This window comes from Podarcis muralis, chromosome 6 (assembly GCF_964188315.1).
Source record: "Podarcis muralis chromosome 6, rPodMur119.hap1.1, whole genome shotgun sequence".
NCBI classification, from domain to species: Eukaryota; Metazoa; Chordata; class Lepidosauria; order Squamata; family Lacertidae; genus Podarcis; species Podarcis muralis.
In genome coordinates, this window is record NC_135660.1 from 7,664,821 (window position 1) to 7,683,210 (window position 18,390).

General features: G+C 48.9%; 1 protein-coding gene across 2 annotated transcripts in view; it reads right to left on the bottom strand.

Annotated features, from left to right (window-relative positions):
* Positions 1–18,390, bottom strand: part of CLCN2 (chloride voltage-gated channel 2) — a 75,334-nt gene that overhangs the window by 36,691 nt on the left and 20,253 nt on the right. For both annotated transcript variants that reach the window (XM_028731699.2, XM_028731700.2), the window contains exon 2: positions 9,945–10,101. In XM_028731699.2, coding sequence (XP_028587532.1) covers positions 9,945–10,101 — 157 coding nt within the window. The remainder of the gene's footprint in view (positions 1–9,944; positions 10,102–18,390) is intronic.

Below are 18,390 nucleotides of genomic sequence, written 5' to 3' on the forward strand. Positions count from 1 at the left end.
ATTACTATTTTAACCCAACACCAGAATGGTAACAGCTTCTTCCTTTCAGGAAAGTTCCAGCCCAACAAGAGCTCTTCAAGCCTTCTTCTTTCTCCTTGTTGCACAGTCCCAGTCCCAGTTCTGCATCCCAGAGCAGCTTACATATTTGGCAGCCTCAAATAGGGAGTTCTGACATGTTGAACCCAGGATGCAAGCCTCAGTATCAGAACTTAGTACAGTGGTACCTTGGTTCTCGAACTTAATCCATTCCGAGAGTCCATTCAACACCCAAAACTGTTCGAAAACCAAGGCACGGCTTCCGATTGGCTGCTGAAGCTTCCCGCACTCAAGTGGAAACCGCATCGGGCGTTCGGCTTCCGAAAAACGTTTGAAAACTGGAACACTTCCAGGTTTGCAGCATTTGGGAGCCGATTTGTTCTGCAACTAAGCCATTCAAGAACCAAGGTATGACTGTACCCCAAAACCTTGCTCATCCTTTGCCTTGGGCTACTGCAGCGCAAAGCAGTTATCTGGGTGCACACACAGCTATCAAAACAATTCCTTAAAATCTTCAAAGAGTTCCCATCGTTGCAGACATGCAAAAAGCATTTTAGGGAGGATCACTATTGGGTTGCCTGCATGACTCTTTGGCTTGGGATTTTACAAACTTCTCAGTCCATGCAGATCAACAGCTACTTTGGGGCTCACAGGCTCAGTCTTCTGGAGCCGATTTCTCCTTGGCCTCTCCTCTGGTTGTGGATCAGACCCCCAAATTCACACTCTAGTCCCAAAACAGTTTCAGTAGCCACACGCTATTGGGTTTCCCCAGCCACTTTGGGCAGCTTAAAAAGGTAAAGGTAAAGGTACCCCTGCCCGTACGGGCCAGTCTTGCCAGACTCTAGGGTTGTCCGCTCATCTCACTCTATAGGCCGGGAGCCAGCGCTGTCCGCAGACACTTCCGGGTCACGTGGCCAGCATGACGAAGCTGCATCTGGCGAGCCAGCGCAGCACGCGGAACGCCGTTTACCTTCCCGCTGGTAAGCAGTCCCTATTTATCTACTTGCACCCGAGGGTGCTTTCGAACTGCTAGGTTGGCAGGCGCTGGCACCGAATGATGGGAGCGCACCCCGCCGTGGGGATTCGAACCGCCGACCATGTGATCGGCAAGTCCTAGGCGCTGCGGTTTTACCCACAGCGCCACACATAAAAAATATAGTGAAATGTCAGACATTAAAAACTTCCCATTTGCTGCCCCTGGGTTGGTCCACTTTATCCCCTGCCCAAACTGTAAATCAAAGTCCTACCACAAGTCTCTATCAAAGGGCAGCATCTTCAGGATCAGCCAACCTAGTCCATGCAAGTCCGTTGCCAAGAATGCCCCTCTCTGCTTACTCCCAACGTCTCCTCATGGGCAGGTAGCCATCCCAGTGGCTCTTGCCCACCAAACTCACGGGACCCTGGGTGTCCCTTCCTGCTGGGGCCTGCTTAAGGGCTGCACCCAGTATAGAGACTGGTCCCCACTGCACAAGGCCATCTTGGGGAACGCAAAGGGCTAAATCATTGGGGGGGTTGTTGTTGTTGTTTAGTCGTTTAGTCATGTCCGACTCTTCGTGACCCTATGGACCAGAGCACGCCAGGCACTTCTGTCTTCCACTGCCTCCTGCAGTTTGGTCAAACTCATGCTGGTAGCTTCGAGAACACTATCCAACCATCTCGTCCTCTGTTGTCAGGGAAAAGACCCTGATGTCGGGAAAGATGGAGGGCACAGGGAGAAGGGGACTACAGAGGGCGAGATGGTGGGACAGTGTTCTCAAAGCTACCAGCATGAGTTTGAACAAACTGCGGGAGGCAGTGGAAGACAGGAGTGCCTGGCGTGCTCTGGTCCACGGGGTCACAAAGAGTCGGACACGACTAAACAACTAAACAACAACAACAACAGTCCCCACCCATTGCCCATCTCACGAAGAGCCCCTTTCCTTTGTTCCCCCTTAATGGCTCATCACCCAGGCTATCACCTTGACACTGGCTGGCTTAGCCTGGCTTATATTTTAACACTTGCTGGATCCAGGAGTTAAAAGGAGCTCATATACAACCCTCAATGAGAGAAGTGAAGTTATAGGGAACCAGGCAGAGGGCCTTCTTGGCAGTGGCACTCACCCCATGGAACGCCCTCCCGTCAGATGTCAAGGAGATAAATAACTACACAACTTTTAGAAGACATCTGAAGTTGGGAAGTTTTTTATGTTTGATGTTTTATTATGTGTTTTATTATGTGTTGGAAGCCACCCAGAGTGGCTGGGGCACCCCAGCCAGATGGGCGGGGTATAAATAATAAAATTATTATTGTAATTATTTTTACTCCCCCACCCCAAAAGCCCCTAACAAGCTTTTATTAGCAGGGCAGACTTTGAAGCGTTAAGGAAGTGTTTGAAGTTCCCTTCAACACAAAAACTATAGTCATAAGACCGAATAAGTCTCAGCTCACTAAAACTAATCGGAACAGCTGCTTGACCAATCTGCTGTAAAACGGCTGTAGGCTTTAAACTCATTCAACATTTCCCCAGTTGGGAATTAAGGGGAGCCTCACACTGAACAACTTACTGAGTAGGTTCTGGCTCTCTTGGTGTCTGTGCCTAGCACAGCTCAACAAGGTTGTTGGAACAATACAGTGGTGCCCCGCAAGACGATTGCCTCGCAAGACGGAAAACCCGCTAGACGAAAGGGTTTTCCGTTTCTGAGTTGCTTCGCAAGACGATTTTCCCTATGGGCTTGCTTCGCAAGATGAAACGTCTTGCTAGTCTTGCGATTTTTTTCCGCTCCCCCCCCCCCTTTTCTAAGCCGCTAAGCCTTTAATAGCCTTTTAGCAGCTAAGCCGCTAAGCCTTTAATAGCCGCTAAGCCGCTAAACCGCTTATAGTGCTAATCCGCTTAGCCGCTAATAGGGTTGCTTCGCAAGACGAAAAAACCGCTAGACGAAGAGAATCGCGGAACGGATTCTTTTCGTCTTGCGAGGCACCACTGTAAAGGAGACAAGAACCATTAAGCACTCTGTACCTTTGGGACATGGTTAGGACTCCCCATCAACACTCCCCTTTGCTTTCAGTCTTATCTGCAGATAAAGGAGCGGATTGTTTCTCAATGCATCATTCAGATTTCACTGCTCTCAAAGCAAGAGGTTGAGGGGGAAGAGAGCTATGAAAAAAGGGGTTGAAACCAAGGGTACATAATTTGCACCACAGGCTTGGACCACAATACCTCAAGGACTGCCTCTTTCCATATGAATCTACCAGGACCCTGAGATCATCTTCTGAGGCCCTCCTTTGGGTGCCTCCTCCTCAAGAGGTCCAGAAGGTGGCAGCACGAGAACGGGGCCTTCTCTGCAGTGGCTCCCCGTCTGTGGAATGCTTTCCCCCGGGGAAGTCTGCCTGGCGCCTTCATTATGCACCTTAAGGCGCCAGGCAAAAACGTTCCTTTTTAACCAGGCCTTTGGTTGATCTGATTTACATCCTATGCCCTTAAAAAAAAAATTTTGGGGGGGGGATGTTATTGGATTGTTGTTTTTAATTGGAATATGTATTTTGTGGTTTTATATCTTGATTTTATTCTGTGAACCACCCTGAGATCCCCAGGTATAGGGCAGTATATTAATAATAATAATAATAATAATAATAATAATAATAATAATAATAATGTGTTGAGCATGCTGCTTTATGGTAGTGAGTCGTGGGCAACTTACACCCGCCAGTAGTGCAAGAAGCTCCAGCGGATCTCTCCCAAGTGAGTGACACCAATTTACCACCTCTATCGCTTCCGTATCACGATCAAGGGATAGAAGCAAGAGATGGTGCTATTATCAGCTTGCTAATGAAAGTTGACCCCAAACCTCTGGCTGATCTCTCTCCTTAGGCTCAGGTCACTGCTGGAGGCAAGAAATAACCTGGTGACCCTCAGCCAATATTTTGGCAGTAGATGTCCAACATGGAGGACCAATGAGACCATGGAAAGGGTGAGTGCAGGCAGCCTCTAGCCCACAGGAAGTGACATAAACCCATCTGGGCAGAATAAAATGACAGACCCTTCGTGGGACCAGAAAGAGAGAGAAAGAGAATCAGGGATAGAAGCAAGAGTTAGTGCCATCATCAGCATGCTAAAATGACAGACTCTTATTTATTAAGATACCAGAAGCATTTTTACTTGGCATTGTAAGAGATGATATTAATAGACAGAATTATAAGTTGTTTTTATATGCAATGAAAGCAGCAAGAATATTATTGGCACAAAAATGGAAGCAAGAAGAATTACCGATGAAAGAAGAATGGCAGATGAAATTGATGGACGATGCAGAATTAGATAAATTAACAGGAAGGATTCGAAACCTGCGGGACCAGAGATTCTTAGAAGACTGGAGTAAATGTATGAACTATTTGAAAAGTAACTGTAATGAACAGATTACGCTAGTAGGACTGCAAGAAGTTTTGTAAGGAGGACTATTTGAAATACAGCGGTACCTCGGGTTACATATGCTTCAGGTTACAGACTCCGCTAACCCAGAAATAGTGCTTCAGGTTAAGAACTTTGCTTAAGGATGAGAACAGAAATCGTGCTCCGGCGGTGCGGCGGCAGCAGGAGGCCCCCATTAGCTAAAGTGGTGCTTCAGGTTAAGAACAGTTTCAGGTTAAGTATGGACCTCCGGAACGAATTAAGTACTTAACCCGAGGTACTGCAAGAAGGTATTGCAAGAAAGACTATGCAGAGAATAATTAGTTAATGGTAATTACGAGTAATAGAGAAATTAAGAAATGCAGAATAAGTGGTAAAGAACGAAAAATCATCAGACGTGTTGACAGAAGTCTAAAGCATTGTATAAGATAAGAAGTTATGTTATATGATTGTTGGAAATGATATGTTTAAAAAACCAATAAAAATGTATATATAAAAAAATGACAGACTCTTTGTGGGACCAGAGAGAGAAAGAGAGAGAGAAGGTATTTTGCCAAGCCAGCCTGACAAGCACTAGACGAACCCTAGAACTTCTGGGCAACCAATGAAGCTGAACGCTGGAAGATTCAGGACAGCCCAAAGAAAATAATGCTTCACGGAGCGCGTTGTTAACCTATGGCACTCTCTGCCAGGGGAGGCAATGATGGCCCCCCCACCTAGTTGGCTTTGAAAGAGGATTTGGCCAATTCATGGAGGAGGAGAGGGCTATTGACGGCTACGAGCCACAATGGCTACACTCTGCCTTCCACGGTTGGAGGCAGCCATGCTTCTGAATACCGTAGATTCCAGCATATTAGGCGACTGGGCGTATAAGACGAGCTCTCAGATTGGCAGCTGCCAATTTGGGGGTTCGACTTATACACCCAGTCTTATACGCGGCAGCTTCGCTGGGCAACAGCAGTGGGCGGCGGGCTCCGCTCCACACTGGGAGGAAGCCGCCCGGTGAAGCCGGCTTAGCATCGCTGGGCAGCTTTGCCGGGCAGCTTCCTCCCGGCGCGGAGCCCGCCACCCACTGCCGCTGCCCAGCGAACCCATACCCGGCATATAAGACGACCCCCGTATTTTTAGAGGATTTCCCGAGGTTAAAAAGTCGTCTTATATGCTGGAATCTACGGTACTAGTTTCTGGAAACTGTCGGAGGGGAGAGTTGCTTTGTGCTCAGATCCTGCCTGTGGGTTCCCCTCAGGAATCTGGTTGGCTGCTGTGGGAACAGGATGCTGGACCAAATGGGCCACTGGCCTGATCCTGCAGGCTTTTCATACATGCTTAAGCCAGCTTCCGCCGCTGTGGCTCCACCACGGACATTTCTTCATTGCGTAACAGGATCGACTGAGCTGCTCCACCGAGCACCGGAATCATAAAAACATTTTGAAATGGTTTATTGAATATTTACAGATAAATCGTAAACAGATTAAAACATTAGCAGGATTATTGTAATAACCTGCAGTTTTATAAGAGTATATGTTTACAGAAGGTAATTAAATGAGTAAACTAAATTAATTTGGATATGCAGAAGTTATGAAAAAATGAATTTAAGGAACCGGAGAAAGAGGGGGAAGGAAGTCAAATTTTGAAATGTTAGATGGATTGTAAAATTAATGAAATGTATAAATTTGAAACGTATAAATAAAAAACTTTTTTAAAACAAGATTCTCAGTAAAACCAATCCACTGTACACGTTAAGTGGCTTTCAAACATTAATCGCAGTGCACGTGCTCAGCTACTGATCTTTGCCACATGTACAATTCGTGAACACACAGTGACGGAGACGTGCCAAGCCTCTGCAAACACGACGGTGTATACCACAAATAAGCACGGTGTTGGGGTTGTTTTGGGGCGGGCAAAAGAGAGATGTTTCCAGGCACAAGCCAGCTCACTTGTTTTGCGACACTCAGGCAGCTGTAAGAACAAGGCTGCTGCCGCCACCCCACCGGCGCACCCCGCCTGCGCCACAGCCCCCTTGCCCACAACACCTGGGGTTTGCAGAGGGGACGGCCTTCCCCCTCTGGCTTTGTGAGGGGGGCTGGGGCCTGCCACCCCCCCAACTCGGTTGCTATGCTAGCCACGGGCAGCCGGCAGATGGGCCCAGAGGGTGGCAAGGATGGAGGAGCCCCACGCCGAGTTAGCAAAACATGCCGTCACACTAGAGCAACACAACGCATCGGTCAACACAACGCGGCAACTGGGAGCGGGGTGGGGAAAGGGCGGCCACGCCCGGGGCCATGCCGGGACAGGCCGGCTCTGAGCGGCTCTCTGGCTCACGCTGCGGCCCCAGGGAGCCGGCGACATTTAACAAGAGAATTTGCCTCAAGAACAATGCAGGCCTCGGCCTCAGCAGTTGCTAAGGGAACTATTTTAAGGCAGCGGGAACAAGCAGATCCCAGTAATGACGACGGGAGACCTTTGGCCAGGGTATCTGGGCCCTGGGGTGGAAAGAGGGAGGGAAAGAGGGTCTGGATTATCCAGGGGTCTTAGGATTTTTGAGCTGGAAGGAAGGCTGTTTAAAAGTTGCTCCTCATCTGCTGGCGCTTTGCAATATATATATATATATTTAAAGTCAAGATATAAAGGAAGAGAGCAGGGGTCAGCAAACTTTTTCAGCAGGGGGCCAGTCCACTGCCCTCTGACCTGGTGGGGGAGCAGACTATATTTTTTTGGGGGGGGGGATGAACGAATTCCTATGCCCCACAAATAACCCAGAGATGCATTTTAAATAAAAGTACACATTTTACTCGTGTAAAAACACGCTGATTCCCGGACTGTCCGCGGGCCAGATTTAGAAGATGATTGTGCTGGATCCAGCCCATGGGCCTTAGTTTGCCTACCCATGGAAGAGAGCAATAGGTAAAGGTAAAGGACCCCTGACCATTAGGTCCAGTCGTGACCGACTCCGGGGTTGTGGCGCTCATCTCGCTTTATTGGCCAAGGGAGCCAGCTTACAGCTTCCGGGTCATGTGGCCAGCATGACTAAACCGCTTCTGGCAAACCAGAGCAGCGCACGGAAACGCTGTTTACCTTCCCGCCGGAGCAGTACCAATTTATCTACTTGCACTTTTGATGTGCTTTCGAACTGCTAGGTTGGCAGGAGCAGGGACATCAAAAGTGCTACTTATTTATTTAGTTGAAAGAATGTTCTCTGTCTTTTTCCTCCATCCCCTCGCTCTGAGCTTTTGTGAACCTGGTATCAAAGAGAGTGTTGGACTAAGATCCCGCAAGGGACCAGGGTTCAAATCCCCGCTCAGCCACGAAGCTTGCTGGGTGACCTTGCAGGAGATGGGGGGAAGCAGCCCTTCAAGCAAGGGCGCCCAGGACCTCTGGCAATTTTGTTGGGGAAGCTTACAACACAGGAGATGTTGTGAAAGCTCTCTGACCCTGTCCCTCCGAGAGCCCAACAAATAGTCGTGCGAAATTGTATCTCCCGCTGGCTCAGTGCACTCGCATGCCCGGTTTATGCCAAGGATTCATCCGGAGGCCTGTCAGGCTGAGGTCATGAATACTCTGCCTATTGTTAGAGGATGCTGAGAGCGCTCAGTCCGAGAAGACAGACAGAGACAGGCTGAGCAAGAAAGGAAGGCAGAAGCAAGAGAAGCGACAGAAAGGAGAAGTCAGTCGGTAGCAAGAGGACTCCCTGCACAGTTGCATGTGCAAAGAAAGCCTGGGGTGCATAAGTACAACTTTCCTGCAGCCCAAGAAACTGTGCACAGGAGCAGGTGTACTAGAACTGTCAAGTACACAGCGATTCATGAATACAGAGAGTGATGTATGCAACAGGTAAAGTCTAGCCTGGTTCACACAAAATAAAGACTGAAAGCAAAGTTCCATGCCGATTCTTAAAAAGTATGCATGTACCATTTATGAACAGGCATGAGAAAGGGATCAGGATGCACCAAGTGGGAGGGGTGGCTAACACCCCAGAGGACAGGATCACACTTCAAAACGACCTTGACAGATTAGAGAACTGGGCCAAAACAAACAAGATGAACTTTAACAGGGAGAAATGTAAAGTATTACACTTGGGCAAAAAAAATGAGAGGCACAAATACAAGATGGGGGACACTTGGCTTGAGAGCAGTACATGTGAAAAGGATCTAGGAGTCTTGGTTGACCACAAACTTGACATGAGCCAACAGTGTGACGCGGCAGCTAAAAAAGCCAATGCAATTCTGGGCTGCATCAATAGGAGTATAGCATCTAGATCAAGGGAAGTAATAGTGCCACTGTATTCTGCTCTGGTCAGACCTCACCTGGAGTACTGTGTCCAGTTCTGGGCACCACAGTTCAAGAAGGACACTGACAAACTGGAACGTGTCCAGAGGAGGGCAACCAAAATGGTCAAAGGCCTGGAAACGATGCCTTATGAGGAACGGCTAAGGGAGCTGGGCATGTTTAGCCTGGAGAAGAGGAGGTTAAGGGGTGATATGATAGCCATGTTCAAATATATAAAAGGATGTCACATAGAGGAGGGAGAAAGGTTGTTTTCTGCTGCTCCAGAGAAGCGGACACGGAGCAATGGATCCAAACTACAAGAAAGAAGATTCCACCTAAACATTAGGAAGAACTTCCTGACAGTAAGAGCTGTTCGACAGTGGAATTTGCTGCCAAGGAGTGTGGTGGCGTCTCTTTCTTTGGAGGTCTTTAAGCAGAGGCTTGACAACCATATGTCAGGAGTGCTCTGATGGTGTTTCCTGCTTTGCAGGGGGTTGGACTCGATGGCCCTTGTGGTCTCTTCCAACTCTATGATTCTATGATTCTAAGTGGCTGCAGTAAGAGATTGTCCAAGAGATGAACCCTCTACTACTTGTTCAGTGCTGTGGTAAACAAGCGGGAGCATGGGAAATGAAGGGGGAGCATGGGGAGTGACCTGGGGAAAGGCCAATACATCTTTTCCCAGGACCACCACCCTCAACCCCCAGGTGATCGCCTGGAGGCAGAAGCAGAGTTTACGCTGTTCCCAGCCAATTTCATGCTGCTGAGACGTTCTCCATCTTCGGACGGAGACAACTGCAAAGTGAGAAAAGAACAATGCGTCCCAAGGCCTCCCAAAATCTGATGTGGCCTGCTTGCATTTACAGAATGAAATAATACGTAAAAGCACAGCAAGGCAGAAGTTTTATCAGCATGTAACAAAAAACACTAGCTAGTGACCTCCAAGGGAGCATGGAAGGCCGAGAGCACAATTGTGCAAAGCCAAGCGAGTCTCTGAACATAGGTTTTGGACTACGTACACCAGCTCTGACAGGGGCTGGATCTACACTGATCTCTAAAAACGCTATTAAAAAAGTTATATACCTCTCAATGTGATTTTCCATTGCTCTGCAGAGCCCTCTGGTGTCACATTTTTGACGAGCTGAATGGCAGGATGCCCCTCCCCTTCCTCTCCCCCCACCAGTGGCTGCAAGGACTTATAAAGACGCATTCCCACCCCCAGTTCTTTCCCCGCTCCCCAGGACACGGCAGGCTCCTTACTGCGGCAGCGGGCGCATCGGCTCTGGTCATACTCCAGCAGCTCAGAGGGGCGCAGGCGGTCCTTTGGGGATGGCTTCCAGCGCTCTTGCTGCAGTCGGATGCGGGCGGCTTCATCCTTGGCGTAGGCTCCCAGGTCCTGCGTGTAGCGGCCATACATCTGGGGATGGAACACACAGCGAAGGGTCAAGGGCACAGCCGGGCACGTGAAGGAGAAGACGGAGCAATTCGGGTGGTCAGGAGGAAGGCACCTCCCTGTCCTTGGAGGTCAAGGGTCAATCCCCCATGGATGGAGGAGGCCTTCCTGCTATGCATACAAGTTGCCCAAAGTACTGACCCTGCAATGCTCAGGAGAATAACGCATAATGCAAGTGGAAGGAGAGAGACCGGAAACTATGGAATTTCCCCCTTTATCCCAGAGGACTGTGGTTATTTGGAGGTACACAAAATGCCCTCAGCACATGTTCGGTGGTGCTCTCCTCCTTTCCTTGAGAATGTAAGAAGAGTCCTCCTGAATCAGGCCATAACATCGATCAAATTCTGCATTTTGTTCCCACAGACGCACATGCAGGGTATTAATGCAGCAGCACTCTCTGGCTGTTGTCTCTCAGGGACTGGAGTTCGGATCCTGGAGGCAGCATATAGCCATAATGATGTCCAGAAACTGCTGCCCAGCCTCGTCCTCCCTCCCACAGCAGTAAATTCCTCAAGTTAGCTATGCACTGTGCGAAGCACTAGCTTATCTCGTCTAAAATGTTCCAGGGTTGAGGAGATCTTGGAACGAAAAGCAAATCTCAAGGTTAAGCCCTCAAGCAACCCTTAACTTGTTTCTAAAGAGAGGTGTCCGGGCTCCATCCTGTCTCTCTGACCTGCATCCCCCGACTGCTACTCCAGGTTTAGGGCTGTAGCTCAGTGGTGGAGCCAGGCTCCAGGCAAGGCTGTTTGAAAGCTCAGAGGGCTTCTGCCTTTCAGCCTAGACAAAACTGGGCTAAATAGTCATCTGTCATGGATGCTTTGGTCAAGATCCCTGCACTGCTGGGGGTTGGACAAGATGGCCCTGTATTCTATGATTCCATGCTCTTATGTCCTAGGAGTTGAGCTGGCACTGTGGCCACCTTATTACATCACCTCTTACAGACCCTGCACTTCCGGGTGCAGCTCCTTCACCTTGTCCTAGGAGCCTAGAATAGGCTCAGCCCCGCTCTCTCTGCTGACACAACATACACAAAGTCCTTTGCTCTGAGCAAAGCTGGCCAGGCTCTCTGCACCTCTCCTGTCTGGCCTAGAGACCCAGAAACAAAAAGCTGACATCACTACCCTTTGGTAAAGGTAAAGGGACCCCTGGCCATTAGGTCCAGTCGTGACCGACTCTGGGGTTGCGGCGCTCATCTTGCTTTATTGGGCGAGGGAGCTGGCATACAGCTTCCGGGTCATGTGGCCAGCATGACTAAGCCGCTTCTGGAGAACCAGAGCAGCGCACAGAAACACCGTTTACCTTCCCGCCGGAGCGGTACCTATTTATCTATTTGTACTTCGACGTGCTTTCAAACTGCTCACCCCGTCACGGGAATTCGAACAGCCGACCTTCTGATCGGCAAGTCCTAGGCTCTGTGGTTTAACACACATCGCCACCCGCATCCCTACCCTTTGGTAACGTAACGGGTAACGGGCCCCCCTGACCATTAGGTCCAGTCGTGACCGACTCTGGGGTTGCGGCGCTCATCTCGCTTTACTGGCCGAGGGAGCCGGCATACAGCTTCCGGGTCATGTGGCCAGCATGACTAAGCCGCTTCTGGCAAACCAGAGCAGCACATGGAAACGCCGTTTACCTTCCCACCGGAGTGGTACCTATTTATCTACTTGCACTTTGACGTGCTTTCGAACTGCTAGGTTGGCAGGAGCAGGGACTGAGCAGCAGGAGCTCACCCCGTTGCAGGGATTCGAACCGCCAACCTTCTGATCGGCAAGTCCTAGGCTCTGTGGTTTAACCCACAGCGCCACCTGCGTCCCTTACCCTTTGGTACTATAGCCAAAAGTCTTGTGAGGATGGATGGAGCAGAATCCATTAATATCCTGCTTTGGGGGGGGGATGGCTCCCAGGGTAAAACATCTGCCTTGCATGTGGCAGGTCCCTGGTTCAATCCCCGGCACCTCTGTCTCTTTTTAAAACAAATCACCATTATCATCATTTCCAGCTAGGGCTGGGAGAGCATCCTGCCTGAAACCCTGGGAAGCTGCTGCCAGTCAGTGTAGACAATACTGAACTAGATGCACCAATGGCCTGGTTCAGTATAAGGCACCTTCCTATGCCCCTATGTGTGTGAGCATGTTTGCTATCATGCAATCGATGACCAGGAAAATAGTAATTCACCACCACTGCTCCAAAGTAGCAGCCCGCGAGGTGGAAAGTTGTTCAAAAGTTGTTTGGCATTTCTAGTGGTTTTTCTCTTGCTGGGGAGACATCAGAAAGTGGGAACAAACTTCCTTCTCGCTCAGTGGGGTGGACTCCTGCTTGCGCATTTCCCCTTATCTCAGCATAAATAGAAGCAATAGAAGCTTCCAGCTTTGATTCAGAAAATAAAACAAACAGCGTTCTGCAGAAAAGGCCATGAACATCCCAACACAGCCCCTTCCTAGCTGCAGGTTTGCCTCTCGCTGGAACACAGGAAGGTCCATCAACACTGGCTGGCAGCAGCTCTCCAAGGTTTTCAGATGGAGCCAGCCTTCTGCATACAAAACAGATGCTTCTACCCCGACCTATGGTGCTTCCCCTTCCTCTCTCGCCACGTTTCCCATCCTCTTGGCTCGCTGGCAGCCTGGCAGTTCTGCCAATGGTGCGGACCAGGCAGAGGGAAGGGTCTAGGCAAAGCAAACACAGAGGCCTCTTCCCTCTCCAAGGAGGCCGCTTCCAGAACAATGGCAGGCAGATAAGGAGGCTGCCGTGCGGATCAATAGCCATTGTTCCCCAGTGCAATGCTACTCCCAGCACTGAGGCCGGAAACGGGCTGGCGTTCCCAGCTGGCACTGGCGAACAGCACCGCCCAGCCAGCCCGATTTCACGAATAGCCACGTGGGCCTGGGCAAGGGCGGTGGGGGTCAGGCCAGGCCAGACTGAGCACCAGCAAAGAGGTAGCTACAACCCAATCTAGGTAGCCTGAAGGAAGCCCCCTGCTCTCTCGGCCTCAGCTCTGCCACCTGTAACATGGGCACGAAAATATGGTTGTGTACAGAGAAGCCATTCACGGAAAGGGGGTGGCTCTGCTGAGCTCTAGAAGTCCCTTCCCAGCTTCTAGGATCACCCAAAAGGAGTCTTCCAACCAGGAAATTATCATTGAGGGGTCAGTGGTTGCATTCAGCTTGTCCGTTCAGGCCCTGCCAAGGATTTAACTGCCTGGCTTCCCTCCCCTCTGCCCTGAGCCAGGAATACCAAAGAGCCAGGAGAAGTTAGCAGGGCAGGCAGGGTGGATGACTGCTTCAGCTAGGAGAGAGAGAGATGTAGGGCCCTTCCAAAAAGTCATTTTTATTGCACACTCCTGATTATTGGTGCACACGAGGGCAGTTACACACAAGCCCACTTTCAACATGACTTTGTTTCTTCAAATAAAATACACTTAGACTTGCAGAATTTTGCACATCGTGAATCACAGAATTGCAGAGTTGGGAGGGACCTGAGGGTCATCTAGTCCAACCCCCTGCAATGTAGGGATCTCAACTAAAGCATCCATGACAGATGGCCACCCAACCTCTGCTTGAAAACCTCCAAGGAAGGAGAGTCCACCACCTTCCGAGGGAGGCAGTTCCACTGCCGAACAGCTCTTACTGTCAGAAAGTTTTTCCTGGTGTTTAGCTGGAATCTCCTTTCTCATAAATTGAAGGGATTGGTTGGGGTCTTACCCTCCAGAGCAAGAGAGAACAGGCTTGCTCCATCTTCCATGTGACAGCCCTTGAAATATTTGAAGATGGCTATCCTATCTCCTCTCACTCTCCTCTTTTCCAAGCTAAACATATCCAGCTCCTTCAACCATTCCTCATAAGGCTTGGTTTCCAGGCCCTTGATCATTTTGGTCGCCCTACTCTGCACACCTTCCAGTTTGTCAGCATCCTTCAGAGTTGGACACAGCATTCCAGGTGTGGTCTGACCAAGGCAGAACAGAGTGGTACCATGACTTCCCTTGATCAGGACATTAAAATTCTGTTGATGTAGCCTAGAATAGAGTTAGCTTTTTTTTGCTGCTGCATCACACTGCTGACTCACGTTAACAGATTGCAGAGTTGTGAGCACATCCATCATGTGGGCATCGTTACAAATGTCGAGGAGGGGAACCCTGAAGGAGGAAGTGATAGAACTGGGTCCTTCCAGACAGGTGTTTCTCCCCGTACCCTCTGGGCTCTTCCCTGTCCCTTGCACAACAAGTCATTGCTCCCTGTGCAGCAGCCCCACAGAGGACCACCAGCTCAGCCCAGCAGCCCCAGGCAAGGCTGGCTGTGCCCTGATCTCCCTGTCTTGACATACATTAATTGGTTTGGGATTCTGACCTGCCATCCACCTTCCCTAAAAAGGACTTGCAGGCCTTATTATATGCCGCTTCCAACTACTACTTGCCAAAACATCTCCTGCATGCACCCAATTTCCACAGGAATTATATATACTGCTTTACTACCTGTGTACTGATTTGTAATCAAACACCCTCTAATGAAAATATTGTTTTTCTGGAGTCACTTCCAGGTGACCCTGTTTGCTGAGCAACCCCCTTGATTGGTTTTCACACTGGTGGGCAGGAAGGGGAATGACCATTTACTGAACCTTCACTCTGATTTGTCTGCAGGTCATATGATATTGCATCCAGAACTACCCAGTGCATTTTCTGCCCCTTACTGCAAAAAAAGAAGAAGTCCAGTTTGGGGAGGAAATGAGTTTCTTGCAAGAGTTTTAATTATGCAACCTGAATTTGCCAGTATGTGATTCAATCACATCAGAAAATGATGGTTATCTGGGAATGCCATCAACCTGCTTATTGAAGAATCTGGTTTATTTGCAGAGGGATTAGATGACGTGGGCTATTTAATGAGTGCTTATTGTGATTTGTTTGCAGAGATTTTAGATGACATTGCATCAAAGCAAGGGTTATGCCACACTTTCCTCTGCATTTCCCGGCACCTTCTTTATCTTCTGTGGAAGCAGGTTTGTTGCACCAGACCCCCAGACTGACTATAACACCACAATTTGAATTTGCCAGCGTGTGATGGAAATCCACCTAGGGGGAAAACCAACTGAAATTGCCCTAGGGCTCCCTTTGCCTTTGGAACAATGTGCAAAAATTAACGGCGAGATCATGACACACCCTGAAAACAGCTACATCCATAGAACTCAAAAGCTTCAAGGGTACATAGAGAGGCCGTGCTCCGCATTTTTGGAATTCCTGCCTGCTCATTGTTTAGGTAACAATGGTAAAGTTTGTTCTAGATTTAAGACTGAAAGCATACTTAGTCAATATTATGTCCATTTCTATTGCATTTCTTGCACCTATATTGGCTGCCAGGTAAAGACCTTTTTGTCTTCCCAGACTCACATGATCAGTTACCATTCCTGGGCAGCATGCAGCTAAAACAGTTCTGCTAGCACAATAACTTTTAGCTGTGCGGTTCCTTCCACCCTCTGGAGCACATTTAGGAGTTGTGTCGTGGGGCACGCAGAGAGAGGACAAGGCAATGAATTTCCACTTCATAGCTAAAAGTTCTTGTACTAGCAGAACTGTTTAGCTGAGCGCCACCCATGGCGATTTTCCCTGCTGCTGGTTTTATTCTGATTGCGGATCACCTGTTTTAATTGTTGTGTTATGATTTGACATTCTGCTTTCACAGTTCATGGGTTTTAACCTCTTGTCCGTGGACTGCCAAGAAATTTGGGCTGCTGTTAAGAACGGGTGGTGAAGAAACGCTGTGGGTAAAATGAGGTGAGTAATTTCTTTGTGTCCCACCATCCGACACATCAAATTGTCCAGTGATTTATGGGAGACTGCAATGCTTCCAGGATCCCTCCACTTTTGTGGGCTGCAGCCCAGCCTGAGACAAGGAATCCTGGTGCACCCTTACTCCCTCTGTCGGAAAATGGGTGGCTGTGGGCGTTTAATGTTGTACAGAACCTTAACAAGTAGCTCAAATGCACCTAACATGGCAGCAGTGTAGCGTGGATTGCCAGTGCCCAGGGCAGGCAAGTCAATGATGCCACGGGAGTGCCTCCCCCCAAAAAAACAAATCCTTTAAGACAAAACAAATGCAAAACCCATTCAACTTGGTGGTCGCCATTACGTCTTCTGGGTGCGAATTCCACAGTTCAGCAATGCACTGTGCAAAAAAGTACATTCTTTTGCCTGCACTCAATCTTATTTCAATGTTCAGCTTCTGTCCGTGAGGTCTGATGTTGTGAGATGGAGGAAAACCTCCTCTCCTCTCCCCCCGCCACCCCACAACGTGACACTTAGGTAAAGGAACTCTAATGCTAAGAAGGGATACTCCAGAATACTCCAGAGACAATTCCAGCCCAGGAGGAGGGCAGAGTTGAAGAGGCTCAATTGTGGATTGAATCGTCAGCAAGCTCGGTTTCAAAAAGATATAATGTTCAGGAACGTTGAGGGGAAGGTGGCTGCCCTCTTTCCATGTCACTAGATTCAACTGCTCACTGAGAAAAAAAGAAAGAAAGAAAGAAAGAAAGAAAGAAAGAAAGAAAGAAAGAAAGAAAGAAAGAAAGAAAGAAGGAAGGAAAGAAAGAAAGAAAGAAAGAAAGAAAGAAAGAAAGAAAGAAAGAAAGAAAGAAGAGAAAACCTGCCAGCCTTTATTCTCTCTGGCACAATTTCCTGGTCTGCCCCTGCCACAGAGTGCCAAGAGCGCTGGATACAAAGGGAACAGCGGCTGAAAATCTGTGTCATGCTGAATTTATTCAGCAAATCTCTCCCAGGCCGCTCTAATCAGTCCCGATCGGCTGCACGCGGAACAACGGGAGCTTGTGAAGTTTAATCCCAAAGGACCCTCTGCCCTGCTGGGCCCAGGAACGGCTAAGGTGGAGGCAATTCTTGCTCAGAAGAATTTTCTCCGCACAGAAGCCTGCGGTTTCCCCCGACACACAACTTTTGCTTCTTGTGGCAAAGTTCCCGTGCCAAAGTGACTTGCCAGCGAACCTGCCTGCCAGCTATGGAACCCTGGCACACTGCAAAGGACTCTGGGAGGTTTCCTAAGGTGTACAACTCAGGACCGGGCTGCAGAGTCATGTCAAGACCGCAACTGCATTCAATGCACCTTTTTCATTCCTTTGGAAAGATACAGTTCCCAGCACCCTTAACCAAACCTCTTCTTCCTATCTATCTATCTATCTATCTATCGATCAATCAATCAATCAATCAATCTTTCCTATCGCTAGGGCTGTGGTGAAAACACACAGAGACACCAAGCATGCTACCTTGACTAGAGGAAGAGCAGGATAAAAAGTTAACCAAAAAATAATCATTAATTTCCAAACAGGAGTCTGGAGCAAGGCCTCTGTCCCCAAGCACACAGCGCTAAGCGAATGCTAAGCAGCCGCCGCAGTATCCATCAATTGCATCTTTGCATCAGTCAGATTCAGGGAGACAATATGCAAATCAAATTCTTGACAGATCTTAAAATAACTGGGGCTTTTTCATGTTTCCAACTCTGCCAAGAATTAAGCTGCCTTTAGGTACAGCATGGTTTCATGTCGCTTTAGCATTTGGCCCCATTTTTGTGGGCCATCACACAAAGGCTTCACTCATAGAGTCTCGGGCAGACGCTGGAACAGGACGAGACGTCCAGAGAAGGAACAGTACAAAGAAGCACATCCTTGGTTTGAATCTCTCCCGCGACACAAACTTTCTAGGTGGCAAGATAAGTGTTCCAACTCAGTGTGTGGGCACCCACCCACAAACTAGCCATCTGCTACGCAGGGATAATAATATTAATTCCCCATTGTTGAATTCTTGCATTGGTTCACACAGCACATAGTTTATCTGTGGAACTCGCTGCCGCAGGAGACTGTGACGGCCACCAACTTGGGTAGCTTTAAAAGAGGACTGGGCAAATTCATAGATGGTAAGGTTATCAATGGCTACTAGCTGGAGGCAGGAGGGGAGAGTGCTCCTGCCCCTGGGTCCTGCTTGTGGGTTTCCCAAAGGCATCCTGCTGGCCACTGTGAGAACAGGATGCTGGACTGATGGACAGCTGGCCTGATCCAGCAGGCTCTAATCATGTTACTTATTCAATGGAGAGGCGTTCCATTTACTGACAGAGCTGTGGGACCACTCCACTAACACTGCTCCTAACAGCATCACATGGAAAGTGAAGGAAACTTGTTTTCTCCTGCTCTGGAGGATAGGACCCGGACCAATGGATTCCAAGTTACAATACAGTGGTGCCTCGCAAGATGGAAAACCCGCTAGAC